At 45.7% G+C, this 23,764-nt stretch overlaps 1 protein-coding gene across 5 annotated transcripts in view; it reads left to right on the forward strand.

Annotated features, from left to right (window-relative positions):
• The first annotated feature begins 55 nt into the window (after positions 1-55).
• Positions 56-23,764, forward strand: part of RANBP10 (RAN binding protein 10) — an 84,750-nt gene continuing 61,041 nt past the window's right edge. For 2 of the 5 annotated variants that reach the window (XM_036441462.2, XM_036441461.2), the window contains exons 1-2: positions 1,258-1,319; positions 18,668-18,720. Coding sequence is in view for 3 of the 5 variants with exons in the window: in XM_036441459.2 (XP_036297352.1) it covers positions 166-400; positions 1,208-1,319; positions 18,668-18,720 (400 nt within the window). In the remaining 2 variants the exon portion in view is untranslated. Of the gene's footprint in view, positions 401-1,207; positions 1,320-18,667; positions 18,721-23,764 lie in introns of those variants that run through there. The other 3 variants (XM_036441459.2, XM_036441458.2, XM_045582772.1) reach the window with 3 other exon arrangements.

Below are 23,764 nucleotides of genomic sequence, written 5' to 3' on the forward strand. Positions count from 1 at the left end.
ATCGAGTTCGAAATGTGGCGAGGCGTGGCCGTGTTGAAAGAGAAGTGCCGGACTCGGACTCGGTTTCCCTGCGGCTCCGGTAGACTTGCGGGTCATTGGCTGAGCCGTGCGGATCTGGTCCCGCTCCTCCCCGCCTCCAGTGACACAATAGCAGCTCCCTCCAAGATGGCGGCGGCGACGGCGGACCGGGGAGCTGGGAGCCCTCAGGCTGGAGACTCCTCCGGCGGGGGCGCTGGGGGCGGGCTGCCGTCCCCAGGGGAGCAGGAGCTGAGCCGGCGCCTGCAGCGCCTGTACCCCGCGGTCAACCAGCACGAGACGCCGCTGCCGCGCTCCTGGAGCCCCAAGGACAAGTACAACTACATCGGCCTCTCCCAGGGTAACCTCCGCGTCCACTACAAAGGTACTAGCCTGTTGGGCCGAGGGAGGAAAAGGCCGGAGCGTCTGCCCGGTGGCTGTGCTGCCCAGCCCTTATCCCATCACGTCCCTTCGCCGGCCCTTGTGCTCCGAGTTAGGCCTTAGTCCCTGCGAGTGCCCGGCGTGGTGGGGCTGACCAGGCCGAGGCTCGAGTGCCTAGTCTGCTCTCCCTTGAAACACCCGATGTCAGGAGAACTGCAACAGGTGTGACCAGACCCAGGGCTCGGTTGGACCTTCCACCCGAGGGGCCTTCCCGCTTGTCCTGGGATAGCTCCAACTCCAGCTGGGCCCTTCTTTCCCACTGCTTAGTTTCAGCAGTGTCTGGAGAGAGGGGTAAAGGGGTAGACTCACGTCCTCTCCAATAGCCAGAGGCCCATGGGCTTGCTGATCTGCCAGACTCCCAGTCTGGTCCTGGGGTTCTGTGCCAAAATTTCGGGAGGGATGCTCCTTCCAGGGCTGCCTCCTCCCCCCCTGCTCTCCCAGGTTGGCTGCCTGTGTTCTGGAGAGTCTAGATTCCAGGCAGCATTGGGAAATCTCTCAGGTATCCACATTGCCTGTATCCCTCCTTTGGCTTGTGTGGGAGACAGTCTTAGGCAGGGTTGCTATTCTCGGGAGGAGGTGAGCCCAAGGTGGGAGGTTTGTGTGTGCAGTTGTTGTCTAATTATTCCTTAGACTGTGTAAGAGCGTCCTCTGGCCATGGAGTAGCGAAGTTGCCATGGATCAGAGAAGAATGAGGTGCCTGCCCATTTGCATTTCCTTGTGCTGAAATTTATCCCTTGCCCTCTCTAATTAGGTCATGGCAAAAATCACAAAGATGCAGCCTCCGTGCGTGCCACCCACCCCATCCCTGCTGCCTGTGGCATTTATTACTTTGAGGTGAAGATTGTCAGCAAAGGAAGAGATGGGTAAGCCCCTCCTTACCACCTTCTCCCCCGCCCCAACACCAAGCTGTTCCCTGTGGAAGTCTCCTGGCTGACACTTGTGAATGTTGTGGACCTCCGAGCTGGGTCTGGGTCTGGGCTGCCTCTGTTATGTGCCTGGTTTAAGCATCAGCCCTTGATGACAACTAGATCCATGGGGCAGGGGAGGGACTTCTCTTTAGTGATGTTGTAATGAGATATCTCAGAGGTCAGAGAAACAAGTAACAAGTTTGCATTAACCATTCAGGCTCAAAATGGGTCGGTTCCCCCCCCCCCCCCCCATTGAAGTGTGGTGTTTGTGACCTCCCTCCTTTCCATACTCTTGCTGCATTCAAGGTTCATTTTATGGCATTTAGTCATGCAGAGGCGCCAGTAGCCTTCAAAGGGGTAATAGAGTCTCCACAGCATTCATCAAAACTGTGTTAGCGACTGGCCTGTCATCTCAGGGTAAACAGTATGCACATGGTCAGAATCAGGTGACCTTATGCTGCTCATAAACTTGTTTTTGTGTCCAGGGACTTGAACACCAGTTGAACCAGCTTTAGGAAGGCCCTCATTAACGTCAGCATTAGCGAGGTTCCCTATTTTATGGTGACCTAAGCAGACACAAGGAATCAGAAGGAAGAATGTTCATTTTTCTCCTTCCTTTTTCTTCTCCCAGTCTCCCTTTTTTCCAGTGACTGTGACAAAGCAGGTGTCTGAGTTATGAAATAACATGATTGCAACTGTCTTGGAAAAGGCTTTCCTCATCAGACCTTAGGTCTGGTGTGGGAAGTTTGCCAATCCCTTCCCCACCCCCCAGTGACCTTTGTGCTAACCCTGAGTATGTGTTTTTGAGAATATTCAGAAAACTTTCTCTCTCCTAGGAACTGTCCCCTTGTGGTGCCAAAGGGCCATACTGGGGGCAGGCTGGCCAGCGTCAGAGCTTTGCTTGCTTCCTCAGTGACGTCGTAACATCCCTGCCTGAGAGGGCTGTGTGATTGTGGGTGCAATGTGGGGCTTTCCTCATCTGCACTGTGGGGAGGTAGGCCAGCAACTTAGATGCTTTTAACTCTATAGTTCTGTGATTCTGAATTCTGATCATCAGAAGCTATTGCATTTTTACTTTTATCCTCGTCTAGTGTTTTTTTACAGATATGAAACATATTATTGGAGGGCTTTAAAGCTTCTATTTTCTCTTCCCACCCTGTGATAAAAGCACATATATTTAATGTGCCTGGACTAGTGTGAATGAGAGTGGTGTCTTAAAACAAACATGTGAGTCCTAGCCGGTTTGGCTCAGTGGGTAGAGCATCCATCGGCTGTGCACTAAAGAGTCCCGGGTTCGAAACTGGTCAAGGGCACCTAGCTGGGTTTCAGGCTTGGTGGTGTGCTTGCGAGAGGCAACCATCTCATGTGTCTCTCACATCGATGTTTCTCTCTGTTTCTCCCTCTCCCTTCTGCTCTCTAAAAATCAGTGGGAAAAATATCTTTAGGTAAGGATTAACAACGGAGAAAGAGAGAGAGGGGGGGAGGGGAGGAAGGAAAGAAGAAAGAAAGAAAGAAAATATCTTCAGGTGAGAATTTAAACAAAACAAAACACTGTGAAAACGGTTACAGTATAGACTGAAATATTAGTGTTCTAGTCTCATATTGCCAAAGAAAATGAGCAGCATTTTTTAAACTTGGAGGGAGGAAAATGGATTGTTTTTTTCTGTAACTGAGTGAGTGAGAAAAGAGAAAAAAATTTCGGAAGGGGAATGTTGAAACGTAGACACCTAGTCCTTCATCTAACTTTAACATTTCAGTTGTAAGTAGATCTTGCTGGAAAGGCCCTGTGTCTTGTTAGATTGCCTTTCTTAGGTGTTGCTACAAAACTAAAGAAAGTTGGGCATCTTTTCTCAGCTTTTGTTTTCAGCATTTTTACGTGTTAACTGTAGCCAATGAGCTAACCTGGAACCCTCAGTTTGTTGTTGTTAATTCTCACCTGAGGATATTTTTTCCCATTGGTTTTTAGAGGGGAAGGGAGCAGAGTGGGAGGGAGGAAGGGAAAGAGAGAAACATTGATGTGAGAGACACATTGATTGGTTGCCTCCTGAATTCACTCTGACCCCTACTAGGCCAGGGATCGAACCTGCAACCCAAGAATATGCCATGCCCTTGACCAGAATCAAACCCTTGATCCTCCTGTGCAAGGGCTGGTGCTCTAACCACTGAGTATACTGGCCAGGGCAGGAAACCTCAGTTTTAAAAAGGTTCAGGTGGTCATGTATGCCTTGGTAGCCTGCGTCAATTGACTACCGTCAAATGCAATTATGTGAATATGGCCTCTCTGTGGAATTCCTGAAAGCCTTGTGGCTAGGGTGTAGTCAGCCAGTAGTTGGCAGGGGCTAGGTGTGGTTTCGAGGAGACCTAGCGCAGTTACGGAACAATTATCAACTTGCTTCCTGTTTCCTGTCAGTGTTGGAGGTGTGTTTCCGACCCGGTTTTGATCCATGCCCCAGGTGTTGGCTGGTGGTGTAGGTTTTTTGTATTACCCAGTTGATCCTCACAGTGTCCTGGAAAGCGTGTGGAGCAGATGATGATGTACCTATTCTGTGGATGAGCCCTGTGCCCCTGGGATGTTCGGTGATCTTCCCTGGCCTTGGGCCTCAGGATGTGCAATAGAGTAGCTTCGCTTGTCAGATGTCCTCGCCTGCTCCCAGACACGTGTCTCCATGTTGCTGCTGCCTTTCCTCATCGCATTCCTTCCCTGAGTAGAGTGATAGAATGTCCATTTAGATTCTTAGGGGATCATAGTTTCTTGGGGGACAGAAATAAAAGGTGCTTCGTGCTCATTGGGGCCAGACATGTGTGGCAGGCTCTGACTGGGCTTGATTGACTCATCATCACATTGAATCTGTAAACTTGTTTGTCTGTTGATTTGAGTATGGGCTTCTTTTGTAAAAGATATTTACGGACCCGATTGTCAGTGTCATTATTTTCCAGAACGGCCTTTGTTCTGCAATATCTTTTGTAGAAAAACATCCACTGCACGCTAAGCTCATCAAATTAGAAAGGTTTTATTTTAAGGGCTCTTAGAAAATTTAACCAGACCTACTGTGTGCCAGGCCCATGCTAGGTGCAGGAAGAACAAAGGTAAAGCCAGCACAGACCAGCCCTGTCCTCAGGGAGCCTGTGGCCTACTCAGTAGAGAGTGGACTGAAAGACTCTCTGTAAGAGGACACAGAAACTGGGCATGGTCTTGAGGGACAAGTAAGAATTTCCCAGCAGGTGAGAACTTTTAGACCTAAAATGAGTCAGGTCGGTAACCAGCTTGATGTGAGATTTCTGGGCTTTCTGAGCACTCCCCAAATAAAGAGAGAGTGGAGAAGGAGGGACTGTGTTTGAACTAAGTGCCTGGCACAGACTGATGGGATTCAGGTACTTTTTGCTGAGTCACCAGAGCTGGGAACCTCAGAAGCAAGTGTGGTGGGGTGAGGAGACATCAGAGCCCTGCCAGTGGTGCCAGGAGATAAGGGCATCTGGGTTGATCATGTTAGGAAGCCAAGGAGGCCCTCAGGCTGAGGGGTCCCTCGGGGAAATGACTTGCTCAGTCAGAGTTTGTGGACCTTTGTGTGTCCACAGCAGTTAGTGATGACACATGGAGGGTGTGGCTGACCAGGCTGACAGATGCTCCAGGGTGACCCTCAAAATAGATTGTAACATCATCCCAGCGGTGGCGGCTTCTGACATGTGATGGGTGGCTCTACCCAAAAACAGCAGGCTTGGGCTAGAGCACTGGATAGAGGTGTGGGGCTCTCCTCTGCAGCTGGTGCCTAGGCCCTGAGATGGGCCTCTGGCCACAGCCAGGCTGCCTTTGCTTGCACTTGCAGCTGACTTCCTTTGGCCAGGCAGCAGTGCATTCATCCATTAATTCTGCACGTCACAGTGAGGCATACACCCATTGTTTTGTTCCAGTCCTTGGCCTGGGCCCCAGGATCATAGGCATGAGGTCTGTCTAGAGAGGAGGCAGGTATGCCTCTACACTGGAACTCACAAAGTGGTGTAGAAAAGGCCAATCAAGGTGTTTTATACCCAGGGGTGACCCAGAGGTTGGACTCCTCTTGTACCTGAGAGTTTGGGGAAAGCTTCATTGAAGAGGTGATGATTCTACATCTGGAAGGAAGAGTTAGAGAGTGCCATGAACAAAGGGAGAAGCAGATATTTCAGGCAGAAAGAACAGTGCATAAAAAGGTGTGGAACACAGAACATGCGCAGACAGGGGTCAGATCAGAAATACCTTCTGTGCTGTGGCCAAGGAGCATGGGCTTTATCCTGAGGGCAGTAGCAGGCTATGAGGACTTCGGATCTGTTCACATTTTGAGAGTGGATTGGGGAGAAGAGACCCTTCTGGTCGGGTGAGCCAAGCCTCTCTGGCTGTGAGCCCCGTCCAGTGGTGTGACAGTGGCTTTAGGTTCCTTGACGCCATGCCTGGTTTTCTCACCGCAGTTGTCTTCTTCCTTTCTTGGCTGGCATTTATCTTGCATCGTGAGCTGCAAATGTGGGATGTTGAAGACTCATAGCTAGAGAGGCTTCTCAGAGGTGAAAGGACTTCATATACAGCTGTTTTCTGGTATTTTGGTTTTACCAAGACAACAGTGAAGACAACACTGTCTATGATTTTCCATGGAGACCTAGAGAGCTACTCATTCAATGAAGATCTCACCTGCCACATTTATGGTTTGGAGAGCCACTTCAGCTCTGGTCCTCTTGCTTATGTCTGATCTCTGCATTGTCCAGTGCTATTGAGAAGTTTGACACTAATCTGTGGACCTAGGGGAAGGCTTTGTCCTGTCTGCCCAGAAAAGTAAGTGCTGTCATTGCCTAAGGCAGTTACAGGTGGCAATTGTGTCATGTTCTCCCTGACTGCCCCTACCACTGGCATCGTGGGTAGATGCCGAGCTTTAGACTGCATCTCTCCCTAGAAACACATTGCATTGTTCTGGTGACATGGATTATTTGGGCTCTGGAGCATCTTGGAGTATTTTGTTGCTTGTGTTGGGGGTTAAAGCCCAGGTCTATTTGGACATAGGGTTAGAAGTCTGGAGTCTATGTGATGTCCACTTTTCTGGAAGGACCTGATCCTGCTTAGAGCATATCTGGGCCTCCCTGGGACATCCCTGCCCAATATGTGTCACCATCTAGTTTCAACTGCAAGCTGAGAGTGGGGAGTGTGGCATCTTTCTTTATAACTGGGGACTTTCTTAGTCTAGAGAAATTTCTGATTTCACTCCACAGTACTCTCCCCTTCCTGCCCCATTTTGTTTTTGTGTGTGTTTGTTTTCTGAAATGTTTGATCTTTTCTTTTCTTTTTTTTCTTATTTTTTTTAAATATATTTTATTGATTTTTTACAGAGAGGAAGGGAGAGAGATAGAGAGCTAGAAACGTCGGTGAGAGAGAAACATCGACCAGCTGCCTCTTGCACACCCCCTACCGGGGATGTGCCCGCAACCAAGTTACATGCCCTTGACCGGCATCGAACCTGGGACCTTTCAGTCCGCAGACCGACGCTCTACCACTGAGCCAAACCGGTTTCGGCTGATCTTTTCTTAAGATGGGTCACCACATAAGGGAGATTCTCTGTTAGAGGGGAAGTGGGACCTGGAGCATAGGAGGATGGACTCAGCAGCTCTGCATGGCAGGCACAGTGAGCCATCCTATCCTGGGGTCATTGGAAGGAATCAAGGGCCCCAGAGTGGTTCTTTGTAGTCAGGGGTCAAGTTGGAAAGAAGGGACTGATCACTGGGAAAGAGATGGATAACGTGGTATCTAAATGCAAGTCTGTCTTCTGCCTCTTCAGAAATTCTGTTAAAAATTCACATAAAATATCATTGTAGCTTCAGGATCCTCAGTACTTGGTTATAATTGAAATGTAAGGTCATGACTATATTGCTAGAAATGAGGCTAGAGGCTGAAACTGGTTTGGCTCAGAGGATAGAGCGTCGGCCTGCAGACTGAAGGGTCCCAGGTTCAATTCTGGTCAAAGGCATGTACCTCGGTTGTGGGCACATCCCCAGTGGGGGATGTGCAGGGGGCAGCTGATCGGTGTTTCTCTTATCATCAATGTTTCTAACTCTCTATCTCTCTCTCTTTCTTTCTGTGAAAACTCAATAAAATATATATTAAAAAAAAAAAAAGACCCTCTTGTGAAAATAATGAAAGTTGTTAAGTTACACATCAGCAAACTCAAAGCCAATTTCTGGATGAAGACCTGTAACTAGCGAGTTAAGGGTAATGTCTGAGTAGCTAGGAGCATTTACCATGTCCACACTCAGCTATGCACCAGCTCTGTAATTACACAGAGCCAGAGAGGTAGAGGATAAGGGCCAGAGCTTACTAGAAATGGGATCTGGTGGCAACCCTTTCCCATTAAGCTGGTGTGCCAACTGGCTATACTCTCTGGTTAAGGCGAATATATTTGGTTTTTTAATGTGGCAGCCTCTGGAAATCTAAGGATGGAATATACTTTATATATATATATATATATATATATATATACACACACACACATACACACACACACACACACACACACTTTTGTTATATATATTTTTATCCTCATCTGAAGAAATATATGTGTGTGTGTGTGTGTGTGTGTGTGTGTGTGTGTGTATATATATATATATATATATATATATATATATATATAATTTTTTTTCCCTCTTAATATATTTCCAAAACTTTCCAGAGCTTCTGTCTGCCTTTTAGGGAAGGAGCCAGAACCCAGGGTATGGTGAGTAACCTGCCTGTGGCCACCCAAGAGGGCTGCTCTGTTCCTCGCTGTCTGTGGGCTCCTGGGTGTTTTGATGGTGCTGTGACAGTGGATGCATGAGTTCTCCTGACCCACATTCAGAACAACCTTCTTTTCTGCAAAGCATATCCTGACTTAAAGCCCCTTAGCCTTCAGGCCTCATTTTCCTTGGACGGTGCTCATGCTGAGTTCATTCCTCTTTGTAATGTCCCTCCTCTCTTTGTGGGGCTGCTACCTTTTGGTGGATGGAACGATCCTCTCACCAACTGAGCCACATGGGACTTATTTTTTCTGGCCCTGATGTGAGGCCAGAATACTCTGGGGCCAGAGTTGGGCTTAGTGGGTTCCTGGGTGGCTTTCTGGCAGAGGGTTAGGGTGGGGGTGGCTGCTGGAGGAGCAGCTTGCACACAGTAGCCAGTGTCGTGGACTGTGACTTAAAGCAGCTCCATCAGACTATGAGATAAAAATCCCAGCATCAAATAGCCCTCATATCAAACTTAAATGTCAATTGGTGTTTTTCCTGAAATGTCTCCCAAGGACCATTTTGTAACCACGGTCCCTGAGATCTCTGTTGCAAAGCTGTTGATTTCTTTATCTGGGGCAGGTTCGGATAGGAACAAGATTGCCAGCTTGCTGAGCTGTGGCTAAGGTGTTAGATGTCAAGATGAAGCTGTCAGATGAGATTCCAGTAGCTCCTTGGTGGTCTGGGGCAGAGGCATTCGTGACTGGCCTTTTCACCAGAGAATGGCAGCAGAGCTGGTACTTTCCTGAAACCCCCCCAAAGCTACCAGCCCTAAGGGTGAAGAGCTTGTTGCTATCTCCTCTTTGTCACTACCACCAGAGCTCTGTGGACCTGGATACATCCAGTTGATAGAGCTTAAATTAAAAATGGTTATATCCCGTAGTAATTGGTTCAGATACTTTATGCAACATTTACAGAAAGTGCCTATGAACTTGCCAGCTCATAAAATCTACCTTCCCTCTAAGAAATTGATAGAAAATAAAAGGAGCTAGGTCTGTGTTTTTCACTCTAGTCAACTTCTATGTACTTGCAGTGATGACTTCATTGATTTTTAACTTATTTCAGAGAGAGGAAGGGAGAGAGAGGAGAGAAAACATCAATCAGTTGCTTCCGCACCTGTTCCAACTGGGGATCGAACTTGCCACCTTTTGGTGTATGGGACAATACTCTAACCAGCTGAGCCATATAGGACTTCTTTTTGGTGGTCCCTATGTGAAGCCATAATTCTCATGCTTTTCACTGTGCCCTGTGCCAAGGCCTACTTGTCTTATCTGGGAAAGCCAGATGAGGTTCATGCTGGCATACAGAGCCAAAGGGATGTTCCTGGTGACTGTGTGTGTGTGTGTGTGTATGGTAAAATATGTATAGCATAAAATATGCTATTGTAACCATTTTAAGTGGTTCATTCAGTGGTTCAGTGGTATTAATTACATTCACAATGTTGTGCAACCATCACCACTATCTATTTCCAAAACTTTTCCATTACTCCAAACAAACTGTACTCATTAGTCAGTAACTCCCCATTCTCCCTCTTCACAACCCCTGGTAACCTTTTATTTACTTTCTGTCTCTATGGATTTGCCTGTATAACTCATATAAGTGGAATCAAACAATATTTGTCCTTTTACATCTGACTTTTTATTTCACTTAGCATAAGTTTTTCAGGGTTTATTGATATTGTGGCATGTATCAGAATTTCATTCCTTTTTATGGCAATACGAGAGGTCCGGTGCATGAAAATTCATGCACTGTAGTAGAGGTCCCTCAACCTGGCCTGCCCACTCTCACAGTACAGGAGCCTCAGCAGGGGAAGGCGACCTGGTGATCAAGGGAAGGCGATGTCCCCATCACACCTCTGCTGCTGCCACTGCCGGCAGTGCAAGCCTAGGCTGGCCCTGGTTACCTGAGCCTCGGGCAGCCCTGGATGCCTGGGCAGCTGCCATCCAAGTCTTGCCTGTGTCTCAGGCCAGCCTAGGGTGGCTGAGGGGACTGAGAGACTCCAGAGGCAGGCACACAGAGTGGCTAGACCTGCCTGGGGGCGGGCCCAGCCTTGTTGTGTGCCTGCTGCCCCAGTGGGGCTGAGGGGACTGGGTGCCGCCATCTTGTGGCTGTGAGTGCCACCATCTTTGAGTGTGTGGTAGTCAGTTAGCATATTCCCTCCTTATTGGCTATGGGCACCTTCATCTTTGTGAGTGTGATGGTCAATTGGCATATTTCCTCTTTATTAGATAGGGTGTTAATACCACATTTTATTCATCCATTCATCTATTGATGGACACAGGTTTTTGTTATATTTTGGCTCTTGTGAATAATGGTGTGAAGAACTTTGCCATACAAGTATCTGTGTGAGTCCTCCTTTTCTATTATTTTGGGTGTATACTTAAGAGTGGAATTGCTGGATTCTTCTTTGTTTAACTTTTTAAAAATATATATATATTTTATTGATTTTACACAGAGAGGAAATGAGAGGGATAGAGAGTTAGAAACGTCGATGAGAGAGAAACATCGACCAGCTGCCTCTTGCACTCCCCCCCCCCGCCCCCCCGCCGCCGCCCCCCCCCCCCCCCCCCCCCCGGGATGTGCCCGCAACCAAGGTACATGCCCTTGACCGGAATTGAATCCGGGATCTTTCAGTCCACAGGCCGACGCTCTATCCACTGAGCCAAACTGGTTTTGGCTACTTTGTTTAACTTTTTGAGAAACCACTTTTTCTCCATAGTGGCTACACCATTTTACAATACATATCCACCAGCAATGTATGAAGGTTCCAGTTTCTTTCCATCCTTACCAATACTTGTTATATATTTTTTGATCCTCACCTGAGGAAATATATATGTATATATATATATGTATGTATATATGTATGTATATATATATTTTTCTTAATATGATTTTATTGATGAGAGAGAGAGAGAGAGAAAGAGAAAGAGAGGAACATCAATTGGCTGCCTCCTGCATGCCCCCTAGGGATGTGCAGGGGACTGAGCCCAAAACCCAGGCATGTGCCCTGACCAGGTAGGTGCATGAGTCGATGTTCAACCACTGAGGCACACCAGCTGGGCATGGCTGCTTTTCATATGTTGATCTTGTATCCTGTGACTTTACTGAGTTTGTTTATCAGCTCTTGGAGGCTCTCTTTGTATTTGGGATTTTCTATATATAGGATCATGTCATCTGCAAATAGAGATCATTTTACTTATTCCTTTCAATTGGATGCCTTTTGTTTCTTTTCTTGTCCAGTTGCTCTGGCTAGAACTTCCAGTACAGTGTTGAATATCAGTGGTGAAAAGTCTTGTCTTGTTTCTGGTCTTAGGGGAAAGCTTTCAATCTTTTGCCATTGAGATTGTAAGCTGCAGGTTTTTCATAAATGCCCTTTGTCATGTTGAGGAAGTTCCCTTTTAGTCATAGTTTTCTGAGTGTTTTAATCATAAGGATGTAATGGGATTTTGTCAAGTGTTTTTCTGTGTCCATTGAGATCATCATGTGGATTTCTTTTGCTTGTTCTTTTAATGTGGTTTATTATAAACTACCCTTCCTTTCTTGGGATAAGTCCCACTTGGTCATGGTGTGTAATCCTTTTAAGATGTTAGATTTTGTTTGGTACTGTTTTATTGAGGATTTTTGCATCTTTAGTCTTAAGGCATACTGGTCTGCAATTTCCTTTTTTTCTTTCTTTTTAAAAAATATATTTTTGTTGATTTCAGAGAGAAAGGGAGAGAAATAGAAATATCAATGATGAGAGAAAATCATTGATTGACTGCCTCCTGTGCGACCCTTACTGGGGATTGAGCCTACAACCTGGGCATATACCCTTGACTGGAATCGAACCCGGGACCCTTCAGTCTGAAGGCTGATGCTCTATCCACTGAACCACGCCATCTAGAGCTTTTTCTTTCTTTTTGTAAGAAAGCTGAGTACAGCTGTTTAATTTTTTTGTAAGAGAAAAAGCAGGGGGTGTGGTGGGGGGACAGAAACACTGATTTGTTGTTCTACTTATTTATATTTTTATTGGTTGCTTCTTTTATGTGCCCTGATTGGAGATACAACCTGCATCCTTGGAACAATAATCTAACCAACTGAGCTACCTACCATGGCCTGTATTTTCTTCCTCCCTCCCTCCCTCCCTCCCTCCCTCCCTCCCTCCCTCCCTTCCTTCCTTCCTTCCTTCCTTCTATAATATATTTTATTGCTCTAACTGGTTTGGCTCAGTGGATAGAGCGTTGGCCTGGGGACTGAAGGGTCCCAGGTTCAATTCCGGTCAACAGCATGTACCTTGGTTGCGGGCACATCCCCAGAGGGGGGTGTGCAGAAGGCAGCTGATTGATATTTCTCTCTCATCGATGTTTCTTTTTCTTTTCTTTTTTTTAAAGTAAATTGTGTGGTTTTATTTTTTTTATATATATATTTTATTGATTTTTCACAGAGAGGAAGAGAGAGGGATAGAGAGTTAGAAACATCGATGAGAGAGAATCATCAATCAGCTGCCTCCTGCACACCCCCCACCGGGGATGTGCCCGCAGCCAAGGTACATGCCCTTGTCCGGAATCGAACCCAGGACCTTTCAGTCCGCAGGCCGACACTCTATCCACTGAGCCAAACCGGTCCCGGCTCTCATCGATGTTTCTGACTCTCTATCCCTCTCTCTTGCTCTCTGTAAAATATCAATAAAAATAAATTTTATTTTAAACATCCATGAGAGAGAAACATTGATCAGCCGCCTCCTGCACACCCCCCTCTGGGGATGTGCCCGCAACCAAGGTACATGGATTTTGTTTGGTACCTCTCAGTCCGCAGGCCGACGCTCTATCCACTGAGCCAAACCAGGTTCGGCCAAAATATATTTTTATTGATTTCAGAGAGGAAGGGAGAAGGAGAGAAAGATAGATACATTAATGATATGGATCATTGATCGGCTGCCTTCTGTGCCCCCCCACAGCCCAGGCATGTGCCCTGACTGGGAATCGAACCATGACATCCTGGTTCTTAAGTTGATGCTCAACCACTGAGCAACACCAGCCGGGCCTCCTCTTTTCTTTTAATGTCTTCTTGATGGCATTGATTGCTGTTGTAGGTCTACCCCATTTTGGCTGGCACCTGGATATATATCACATTTGCAACAGTACACAGACATTCTGCCAAGAATCGAAGTCTCTTGTTCAGAGCTGAGAAGGAGCTTAGGAGCCAATTAGTCCAATCTTTCCTCTTCTGCTAAGGAACCTGAGATATGGAGTGAAATCCAAGACACACAATACTGAATTAGGCTGGAGAGTCTGAGGCCAGGCTTCAGAGTCTGGGGTGTCTCCGGACCCCTGCTGTCACTTTAAACTCTTCAGGTGCTTCTCTTCAGGGGGCAGGAAGGGAATGCCAGAAGGACTGAATGGGGAATTACAGCGAAGTGGTGGTCTCCTCCTCCTATGCCTTGTTCTATGTCTCTGGAGGGTGTGAAAGTCCAGAGGCCCAGTTTCTAAGGTCCTGTCCTCTGTCCATCACCAGGCCTGCCGGGTTGGGAAAGAATCTCTTGTCAGTTGGAGCTCTGTCGATCCTGTGTCATTGCAGCGGGATCCCCTGAGTGTGTGCTCTGGGTCGCGCTTGGGATGTCCAGGTGCCTCGTGAACTGGAGCGCCAGCTCCTCTACTGAGCAGGGATTTTGACCATTTCCTGCGGCTCACTCGTCTGCCCTCTTATCCAGGCTCAGGGAACTGGGTGTACTGAGGAGCTGACCGTGAAGGCCAGGTACCCAAATGTAGCACTTTGGCTCAGAAATGGGTGAGAGCCAACAGCCTCTATGCAGCCATCAGCTGACTTTTGAAATGATTTTTCTTTTCTTTTTTTCTTTCTAAAGTTTTACATTATGTCTTCTTTTTTCTTTTTCCTTTAAATATATTTTATTAATTTTTTACAGAGAGGAAGAAAGAGAGACAGAGAGTTAGAAACATCAATGAGAGAGAATCATCGATCAGCTGCCTCTTGCACTCCCCCCCCACTGGGGATGTGCCCGCAATCAAGATACATGTCTCCGACCGGAATCGAACCCGGGACCCTTCAATCCGCACGCCGATGCTCTATCCACTGAGCCAAACCGGTTTCGGCAGAAATGATTTTTCTATGACTATCAAAGTAACTTGTAGAAAATCTGTAAAACCAAAGAGGAAAAAAAAAAGAAGAATCCAAACTGACAAATGTGCTCACATTTCTCCACATGACTGCAGTGGGCTCAGCAGACAGTTGCTTTAGTGGGAGAGTCAGCAGAGGGGGTGGAGGGTAGTATGGCCCTAGAAGCCACCAGGCAGGTTCTTCTCCGGGGCCCCAGTTCAGCCCGCTGGCTGCAGTGGATGGTGAGAGCCTCAGGCTGGACCTGGCTGTTGGGTCAGCCAAGGGCCTTTGCTGCAAATGCCGCTGCTCCTCCACTGCCCTGTGGCGGATCTTTTTTTATTATTATTATTAAGGTATTATATGATCTGTGGCAGATCTTTTATTATTATTATTATTAAGGTATTATATGGTCTGTGGCAGATCTTTTTTTATTATTATTATTAAGGTATTATATGATCTGTGGCGGATCTGAAACCTACTTGGCCTGAGCAGCACCCGCTTGCTGCCGTCTTCTCTCTGGAGCCCAACGAGGAGGCAGAGTCACTCTTCTAACTCCAGCGTGTGTGGTGGTTTTGGCAGTGAAGGGTCGAAATTGAGAAGGTAGAGCCGACTCGTGGCCTCACTGCCACGAAGAGCTCATCTGTTGTCTCTCTACACTCACTGGCTGCCTCACCTCTCTGCCACATGATATTTCTTCTCCATATTGCTGCATTTGTGAGGGGGTACATAATTTTCTCCCTGAGCTCCTCGGATATATCCTGCTGCTTGAAAAGAGAGCCCTGCCCTGCTAGGTAGCTCAGTTGGTGAGGGCATCGTTCTAATAAGCCAAGGTTGTGGGTTCAATCCCCAGTCAGGGCATATACGTACACGAATCAACCAGAGTATATAAATAAGTGGAACAACATATCCATGTTTCCCTCTCATTCTTCCTCTCTTCCCCTCCTTTTATTCTCCCCTTCCTCTCTCTAAAGTAAAAAAGAAAGAAAGAAAGCACAAAGAAGAGGAGAGAGCCCTGATGGAGACGTGAAGTGTAGGGAAGTTTAGCTTTGTCTATTCCAGTCACCTGCTTGGGGGTGAGTGCCCCTGTTGCCTCACTCCCAGGCGTCCAAGGCAGCCTGTATGTTAGGTTAGTGGTTCTTAGCGCCACCTGATCTGTTATCAAGAAGGAAACAAATGCTCACTTCCTTTCAGCTCAGCAATCCCAAGTAAACAGGCTTTTTAAAAGATAAGGTTTTTTTTGTTTTTTTTTTTTAATGTATTTTTATTGATTTCAGAGAGGAAGAGAGAGGGAGACAAAAACATCAATGATGAGAGAGAATCGTTGATCAGCTGCCTCCTGCACACCCTCTACTGGGGATTGAGCCTGCAACTCACGCATGTGCCATTGACCGTAATCGAACCTGGGACCCTTCAGTCCGTAGGTTGACGTTCTATCCACTGACCCAGACCAGCTAGGGCCAGGCATTTGTTTTTAGGTGTTCCAAGATCCAGGTCTTCGAGAATGACTTGCTTTCCTTTATTAGATTCTGATCTAGAAGAGCCTCCAGTGCATGCACTAATGGACAGTCACCCAACAGCAGCTCTGATCAGGTGCTCCTTTGATCCTGGTCCGTGACTGCACTGAGGGCTCTCTGGACCATGTCATGTGCCCTTGGACAAATGGAAACTCAGAGGCAGAGGTTAGATTTGAATCTGGGTCTGTGTGATATATTTGCTGTGATGCAGGTGTGTTTCCTGTTCAGATGTTTGTGCAGAGTGTAAATGTCAGGGCTAGAGCAGAGCTGGAGAAAGGCCGCTACTTACCAACTGACTGCCTAAGCACTTGGGCTCCAGACTTTCCACGTGGGTCTCAGAGAATTGCCCTTTTTCTGGTGGCTCGTTGTGTTGGGCAGTGTCCTGGGCAGCTTTGTCCCCAAGTTCACTGTGTTCTCAAGAGTACTTGGCCTTTTCCATGTCTCTCCATTCCCACTGCTCCCAGCCTGTCCAGCCCTGTCATCTTCCAGTGGATGATTTTGGAAGCCTCCAGTTTTGCCTCTTCAATCCTTTTTCCAAATATCAACTATTTGATTGGCTCTATCCTTTCTGAACCATTGTTGCTTCTCTTTGACCTCCCATGAAACTCAATCTCCTTAAGCTAGCATGCAGACTGGCTAGCTTCAGTCTCCTCTGTTTCCTGCTTCAGCTTTGGCTCTTTTTAGGGCTGTCCAGGGTATGACCCAGCTACACTGAACTTCCTTCAGTCCCTTGACCGTGGGACTGCTTTCTTGCCTCCGTGTCTCAGCACATTCTGCTGCTTCTACATGGAATACACTCCTCTTTATCCTCTCATTTCCTTTACCAGGTTTTGGCTCAGCCTTCACTTCCTCTGGGAATCCCCAGGTCAGTATGTCCTGATTCTCTGGCCTGCCCCTGACTTGACATTAGAAACCGTTGAAGAACAGGGACTGACTCCAAGCTTCCACCCTTGTGTTCCCAGCAGCATACTGGGCACAGAGGATCTTTGTGGAATGGGTGAATGATTGCAAGGGTCTCTATCACACATATTTTTACTGAATTATTCAACTTTAGTAAGGACTCAACAGTTCCCAACAACCCATGTATTTTCAAGTGCCACCAGAGATTAACAGAGGAGCAGTAGTGTCAGGGTGACTTTCTAACATCATTCTTTCTGCTCCTTAGATGCAGAGGTACTGCTGTATATGCCCAGGATAACATTCTTGGGTTTGAGGTTTTTGTATGGCCTTTCCTTATTGTTTTGCTTCATTCTTGGCAGCATATTGGAGAGCTGGGACCAAACTGGTCCAGAACTTAGCAAAGCACTACATGTTACCCATTGTTGATTGAGAGGAAACTTCAGGTTTGCTTATATTTTTCTTGAGTGGATGGAGAAGTGAACTTCCCTCTGCCTGGATGTTACTTGCTTTGTGGTTGTAAGTCTTTTAATCTCACAGCTCTAAAGTCAAGTGGCAGTAAGAGGGAGGAATAGTACTAGGGGTGTTGTAGCTGATCTGTCAGGGCTCGCTTATCTGTCCCATAGCTCTGTTATGACCTCATACCAGCTAGAAACTGAGGTTCCAGCTAGAAATGTGGCTGGGGGAGAGCCTGTGACTTTGCTGATAAGGTTCTTCACCAGCCCGCAAGTGGACAAACCTCAGGGATTTGTTGAAGGTCCGTTATGTGCCCAGTACTGCTGTCACTGCTTTTTCTCTGATGGCTGGAGCTTCTTCCTGTAGCGCCTGCATACTGAGGTGGATGGCAGACATTGCATCTGTTCTGTCCACTGTGACATAAGACATAGGGTTGGGGCCAGTAAACTTAGGTTCCATCTCTTGTGCTTGGATGTTTGGGTTTTAGGTGAGAGTGGAACATTGATCAGCTGCCTCCTGCACACCCCCTAGTGTGGATTGAGCCCACGCTGGGCATGCGCACTGCCTGGGAATCACACCAGCAACCCTTTCGTGGGATGACGCCCAACCAACTGAGCCATGCTGGCCAGCGCTGAAATTATTTTCTTAATTTTCTTTATAGATTGTTCAGTGTTAGTGTACAGGAACACAGCTACTTTTTGCGTGTTAATTTTGTGTTCTATTCTTAGAAGGTGATGACTTATTTCTCTTATTTTTAAGTTTTTTTGTTTTGTTTTGTTTTGTTTTGTTTTGTTGGGGGGGAATACCTCACCATTTCTTTGTGCACTACAGACATTTAGATTTTAAAAAAATCTCTTCATTTCCTTTTTTGACCTGCACTCTTCTGGGTGCACTGAGATATCCTTGGCAGAAATGCCCAGCTTGGGCCCTACCTTGCTGTGGGTGGCTTAGTTTAGGCACCTAGGATGAGAGGAGTGAAGAAGCGGGTCTCAGGCCTCACACATCACTATCCCCTATTTTGGGATGATTGGGGAGGTCAGCAGTGATTATGGGGTGAGAGGGTATGAGAAGAAGCCCAGAGAAGAAGCTCTCTATGAGGATCTTGAAGATCCTGTGGAGACTCTGCCTGCCTGTGCTTTTTCCATGTCCTGGTCCTTGCTGCACAGTGGCTTGTCCCTGTGGGTTTGGTCTTGCATTGCTCTGCCAAACACTTCACTAGATTGAGCCACTACTTTACTAGTAAGCACTTCTTGGGAATAGATCCTGCCACCTCAGCAGGAGCCAGAAACAATGGGAATGAAAGCAGTGATTTCAGGAAACTTCCCTTTGAAATTTGAAGGCAGTGGTTCCTGGTTACAGGTACTACCTCCTGATTCTTCAGCTGCTTAAGACATTGAGATGATTTCCATTGGAAAATCAAAATGTAAAGGTTCTCCAAGAACCACTAGTATGTTGAAAGAGTCTCTACATTCATTGTTTTTCCTATTTTTCTGTGTGTGTCTTTTTCCAATACGTATTTGAGAAGGGAATTGCATAATCATTTGTTAACCAAACTTTTGTGTGTGTGCTTTTTTGAAGGTACATGGGAATAGGACTCTCAGCTCAAGGTGTCAACATGAACAGACTTCCTGGTGAGTCACTGGTTAGGAGATCATTTGTGCTGCTCTCCTGATCCATTCTGTGCTGAGAGTCATGGTGGCAAGCCAAGAGGCTGGAGAGGACTTTGCAAGCCAAGCCATTGGCTAGAGGGTTCTAAAAGGTGGCCATTGGGCAAGGATGGTGTGGGCTTCCATTCCAACAATTAATTGACAAGTTATTGTCATCATGGAATTTGAACTGTTTGCAGTCAGAACCAGTGACCTGAGCTTGTTGTCAGTGGAGGACACACCTCAGTAGCCTTCACTCCCATTGGCCTTTGCTTAACTGGCCTGGCACTCAGGCATAGACTGGGAGTAAGACTACTGCCAGCACTGGCTCCTTTGTTACTTCGCCATGTTAAAGATCAAAGTCTTTATGTGGCCTCCCACACGGAACATGGTGAGGCAGTTTCTTATTAGGTCTAGTAATAATTAATGTCGTTTTCTAATACTTTTTAAAATCGAATTTATTTAAACAATACAACAAAATTTAATCAACAATATAGTTGCCATTGTTTTCTACTACTTGTGCCCAACGCTCAGGAAGCATTTTAATCCCTCTGTTGTAAAATTCTTGTGATTTTGATGCAAGAAATTCGGTCAATGCATTTTTGAGGCATTCTTCATTATTAAATTTTTTTCCAAGAAGAAAGTTTTGCAAAGAACGAAACAAATGGTAATCGGAAGGGGCAATATCAGGAGAATATGCAGGTTGAGGGAGAACTTCCCATTCCAACTGGCACAGTTTTTCAGCAGTGATTCTTGCAGTATGCGGTCGTGCGTTATCGTGGTGAAGAATTACGCCCTTCCGATTAATCAGCGCGGGTTCTTTTTCTCTTAAAGCTTGGGCTAACCTTTCCAATTGGGCACTATACACTGCACTTGTAATGGTTTGGTTATATGGTAAAAGTTCATAATGAAGAATTCCTTTAAAATTCCACCAAACACACATCACTTTTTTCGCATGCAAGTCAGGTTTTGGCGTGGGCTGCGGAGCCTCATTTTTGTCCAACCATTGAGGCCGCCTTTTCAAATTAACATACAGCACCCATTCTTCATCTCTGGTAACAATTTGCTCTAAAAACGGCAAACGGTTTTGACGAGAGAGGAGCGAACTGCAAATTGTGACTCTTTGATTACGGTTGTTGTCGGTCAACTCATGAGGAACCCATTTTCCAAACTTTTGGACTTTGCCAAGTGCACGCAATTGATTGGAAATTGTTTTTTGTGAACAATTTAAAGTTGTCGCAAGCTCTTGTTGGGTAATTTGAGGATTTTGCACCAAAAGAGCTTGAAGAGCTTCTTGATCAAAATTGGACACACGGCCTCGACCACTCTTGTCATCTAATGAAAAATTTCCCTCGCGAAATTTCTCAAACCAACGCTGGCATTTTCTGGCGCTAACTGCATCTTGACCAAGAGCACTGCAGATGTTTTTTGCAGCCTCACTTGCTTTTCTTCCTAATTGGAACTCGTAAAGCATGCAATGCCGAATATGCTCTTCATCCGCCATCTTCTTAGCCCTAGTTTTGCAACAAAAACCAAACCAAACACAAACTTTTTCAAGCAAAACTTGTTAATTGCACTTCACACGTTCTGTAGATACCACGTGTTTGAAGGTTATGTCAATACAAGTCAACGCCAAGCAAGATTTTAAACGAATGTTTAAAAACGACATTAATTATTACTAGACCCGATAATAAATGGGAGGATGTGCACGAGACTTGGGTCGAAAGCAGTCTCTGATTTGTGGGCGGCTCTGGGCCCTGCAGGTGTGGCTCCTCCACCACTCAGGCACCCTTTCAGCTGTTCTTTGCCCAGTGGTTCATGCCCAGTCTTAGGCTGAGCTCAGTTGAGGGGAAAGAAGCCCCCAGCAAAATCTGGTGGGTCCCAGAAAATGGTCCTAAGTCCATTTGTCCCTTGGGCGGCAGAAGGTACATGGTGCAATCTGCCCTCACACTGTCATGGGGACAGGCAAAGTCCCTGTCTTTTTGCCCTGGTCCTCTCTACTTTTGTGTCTGTGACACAGAGAAGGCAGCTGGTTTTTTCCAAAGAGGGAATATCACTTAAACTTTATATCTTTTCAGATTTTTTCCCAATAGACTAATTTCAAATACTCAAATACTAGACTTGTTCAGGAGTCAACAAATTGTTGGGAATGTGACTTTTTAAAGATTTTTTTTTTACGTAGATCTGGGTGAAAATTGGCGTTTTTGCTATTAATCAGAATGTGTTTGGCATGGTTAGTCTCTGTGTACATGTGGCTGTGATCTTGGTTATACAAGTCCCTGGCTTCCGCTGACTAGATGTGTCTATAGTGTCCATAGCTCTGCCTTTTCATGAACAAAGAGGTTAGGGAAATGATTTCCCATCAAGGGTAAACTGACTCTTAAGCTTTTTCTTTTCTAAGTGTGGTCTTTGCACACTTTGATGAGGGAGGAAAGAGGCTTTTATGCTTATTATAAAAAAATGTTTATCATCTGTAATTGGATGGCACTTGAAGCAACCCTGAACATTAGTTAAATAATTTTTTGTAATCTTCATAAAGAAATACCATGCAGCCATAAGAAAATGGGGAGGTTCTTTAGGTACTGAGTTGGAGTAATCTGTAAGATATATTGTTATATGAAAAATATAAAGCGCCCTGGCTGGTATGGCTCAGTTGGATGAGTATTATCCCATGGATCAAAAGGTTGCCAGTTCGATTCCTGGTCAGGGCACATATCTAGGTTGTGGATTTGATCTCCGGTCAGGTGCAACCGATTGATACTTCCCTCTCCCCCTCTCCCTAAAAAAACAATAAAATATATTTTAAAAAATATAGAACAGTGTATAATATGTTACCAAATGTGAAAAAAGAGAGGGAAATGAACATATCTGTCTCTGCTTGTGCATGCATAGACAGAATATCTTTGTAAAGCTTCAGAAAAATTTGTAATATTGTTTTTTTGGAAAGGATGGTAGCTAGGGATAGGACTGAAAAGGAAATTTTTCACTCTTGAAGCATTCAGATTTTCATTCTTGTAATATATTTTTCTGTTTTAAAAAATAATAGTGAAATTAAGACAAATTAAACAAAAGCAAATGACCCTGCATGAAGAAGCCCTCACACTTTCTTTCAAGTGGTTTTGGAATACAGCCTTTTACCATGTGCTAAGCTTGATACCTGAGTTCCACTTGCTCGTTCTTTAGTGAGAGCTGTTTGTGCTTACCCCATGGATTTGGGATCCATGGTGTGGAGCAAACGAAGTGGGAGGGGTTCGAGATTCAGGGTGATCTAAATCCCTGGCTGGCTCCTCATCTGTTTGCCTTGGTTATAAGATGGGGCTCTAGGACGGGTCAGAGGCTAGCTGTTGGTTTTGTGTTTTGACATAGTTAATGCAAAATTGTAGGAAATTCATTAGGCCCTTGTGAAGTCAGACCCTGTGCAGGTACAGGGGGTAGGCTCTGGGGAGAAGGTGTTTTGAGACAATGGCTGCAGTGTTTGACCCACACTAACACATCAGGAGTGGTGGCACTTTTTTTACATCCTTCCCAGGGCTTGCTTTTTTTTTTTTTTTTTTGGCAAGAGAAAAGGCCTCAGTATTCTGTGGGTATTGCACCTGTCTTCATTTTCACTGTGCCAGCTCCTGAGGGTTTCCTTCCTGCCATAGGTGATCATCTCCCGGATTTTTCCTTAAGGTGGAAAGCATGAATCAGATTGCATCCATATAGGGATTCTCCCTAGGATACAGGGCAGTTTGGCTGGGAAACCTGGCACAGGATAGATGTAGAGATAGGGGGGAGGACTTCTCCTAGGAGTGAGGGTAGGCCTGCCACTGCTCATCCCAGTGCTGGATTGGGAAGATCAGAATACCCTTTGGTGCTTCCCATCTCCTGGGCTCTCTTTATTTTTCTTTAAAAACATTTTTAAATTTTTATTTATTGATTTGAGAGAGAGAGCAAAAGAGAGAGGGAGGGAGAGGGAGAGAAGAAAGGGATGGGGGGGGAAGAGAAGCATCAATTTGTTGTTCCACTTACCGTATTTTTCGGACCATAAGACGCTCCGGACCATAAGACGCACCAGTTTTTAGAGAAGGGAAATGAAGAAAAAAAGATTCTGAAACAAATAGTGTCCTAAAATATTTTATGTGCATTAAAACCCAACATCACAGTCATAAACACATGTAATCAACCCTGTAAAGTAAACAGCAGCATTTAGAACCATTTTAGAGCCGGGCAAGCACACAGAGACCACACAGCTGGGCAAGTAAAAAATCTTTTTTTTTAAAGTATATGTGTAGGCTATATTTGGACCATAAGACGCAGGGACTTTCCCCCCCACACTTCTGGGGGGGAAAAAGTGCGTCTTATGGTCCGAAAAATACGGTACTTATTTTTTTATTTATTTTTTATTATTTTTTAAATATATTTTATTGATTTTACGCAGAAAGGAATTGAGAGGGACAAAGAGTTAGAAATGTCGATGAGAGAGAAACATCAACCAGCTGCCTCTTGCACCCCCCCCCCACTGGGGATGTGCCCGCAACCAAGGTACATGCCCTTGACCGGAATCGAACCCAGGACCTTTCAGTCCACAGGCCGACGCTCTATCCACTGAGCCAAACCAGTCCCGGCTGTTCCACTTACTTATTGTTTAATTATTGTATGTGCTCTGACTGGGCATTGAATCTGCAACCTTGGCATATCGGGATCACACTCTAATCAACCAACTGAGCTAACAGCCAGAATTCCTTTTTTTTTTTTTTTTTTTTTTTAAATAATATATTGAGCATATATTCTTCAAAACAGAAAGTATCATCATAAACAGTGGGACCTGAAACTACTTGCATGTATTTCAATGGGGAGGTGAGATGGAGGATGATAGCAGCTAAAGTCTTCTTGCTAGCTGCTTCTGATTTCCAAGAGGCTCTTGGTTGAGGTGAAGGCTATTTGGACTGTTTAGCTATTTGTTGGTGGGAGGTTAGTGATGGTGCTGGGCTAGGCTGGGTCTAGAATTTGAGATTTTGGTATTAATCTTAGATGAGATGTTTGAGGG

The sequence above is a fragment of the Pipistrellus kuhlii genome, unplaced genomic scaffold (genome assembly GCF_014108245.1).
Source record: "Pipistrellus kuhlii isolate mPipKuh1 unplaced genomic scaffold, mPipKuh1.p scaffold_m20_p_17, whole genome shotgun sequence".
Classification (NCBI taxonomy): domain Eukaryota; kingdom Metazoa; phylum Chordata; class Mammalia; order Chiroptera; family Vespertilionidae; genus Pipistrellus; species Pipistrellus kuhlii.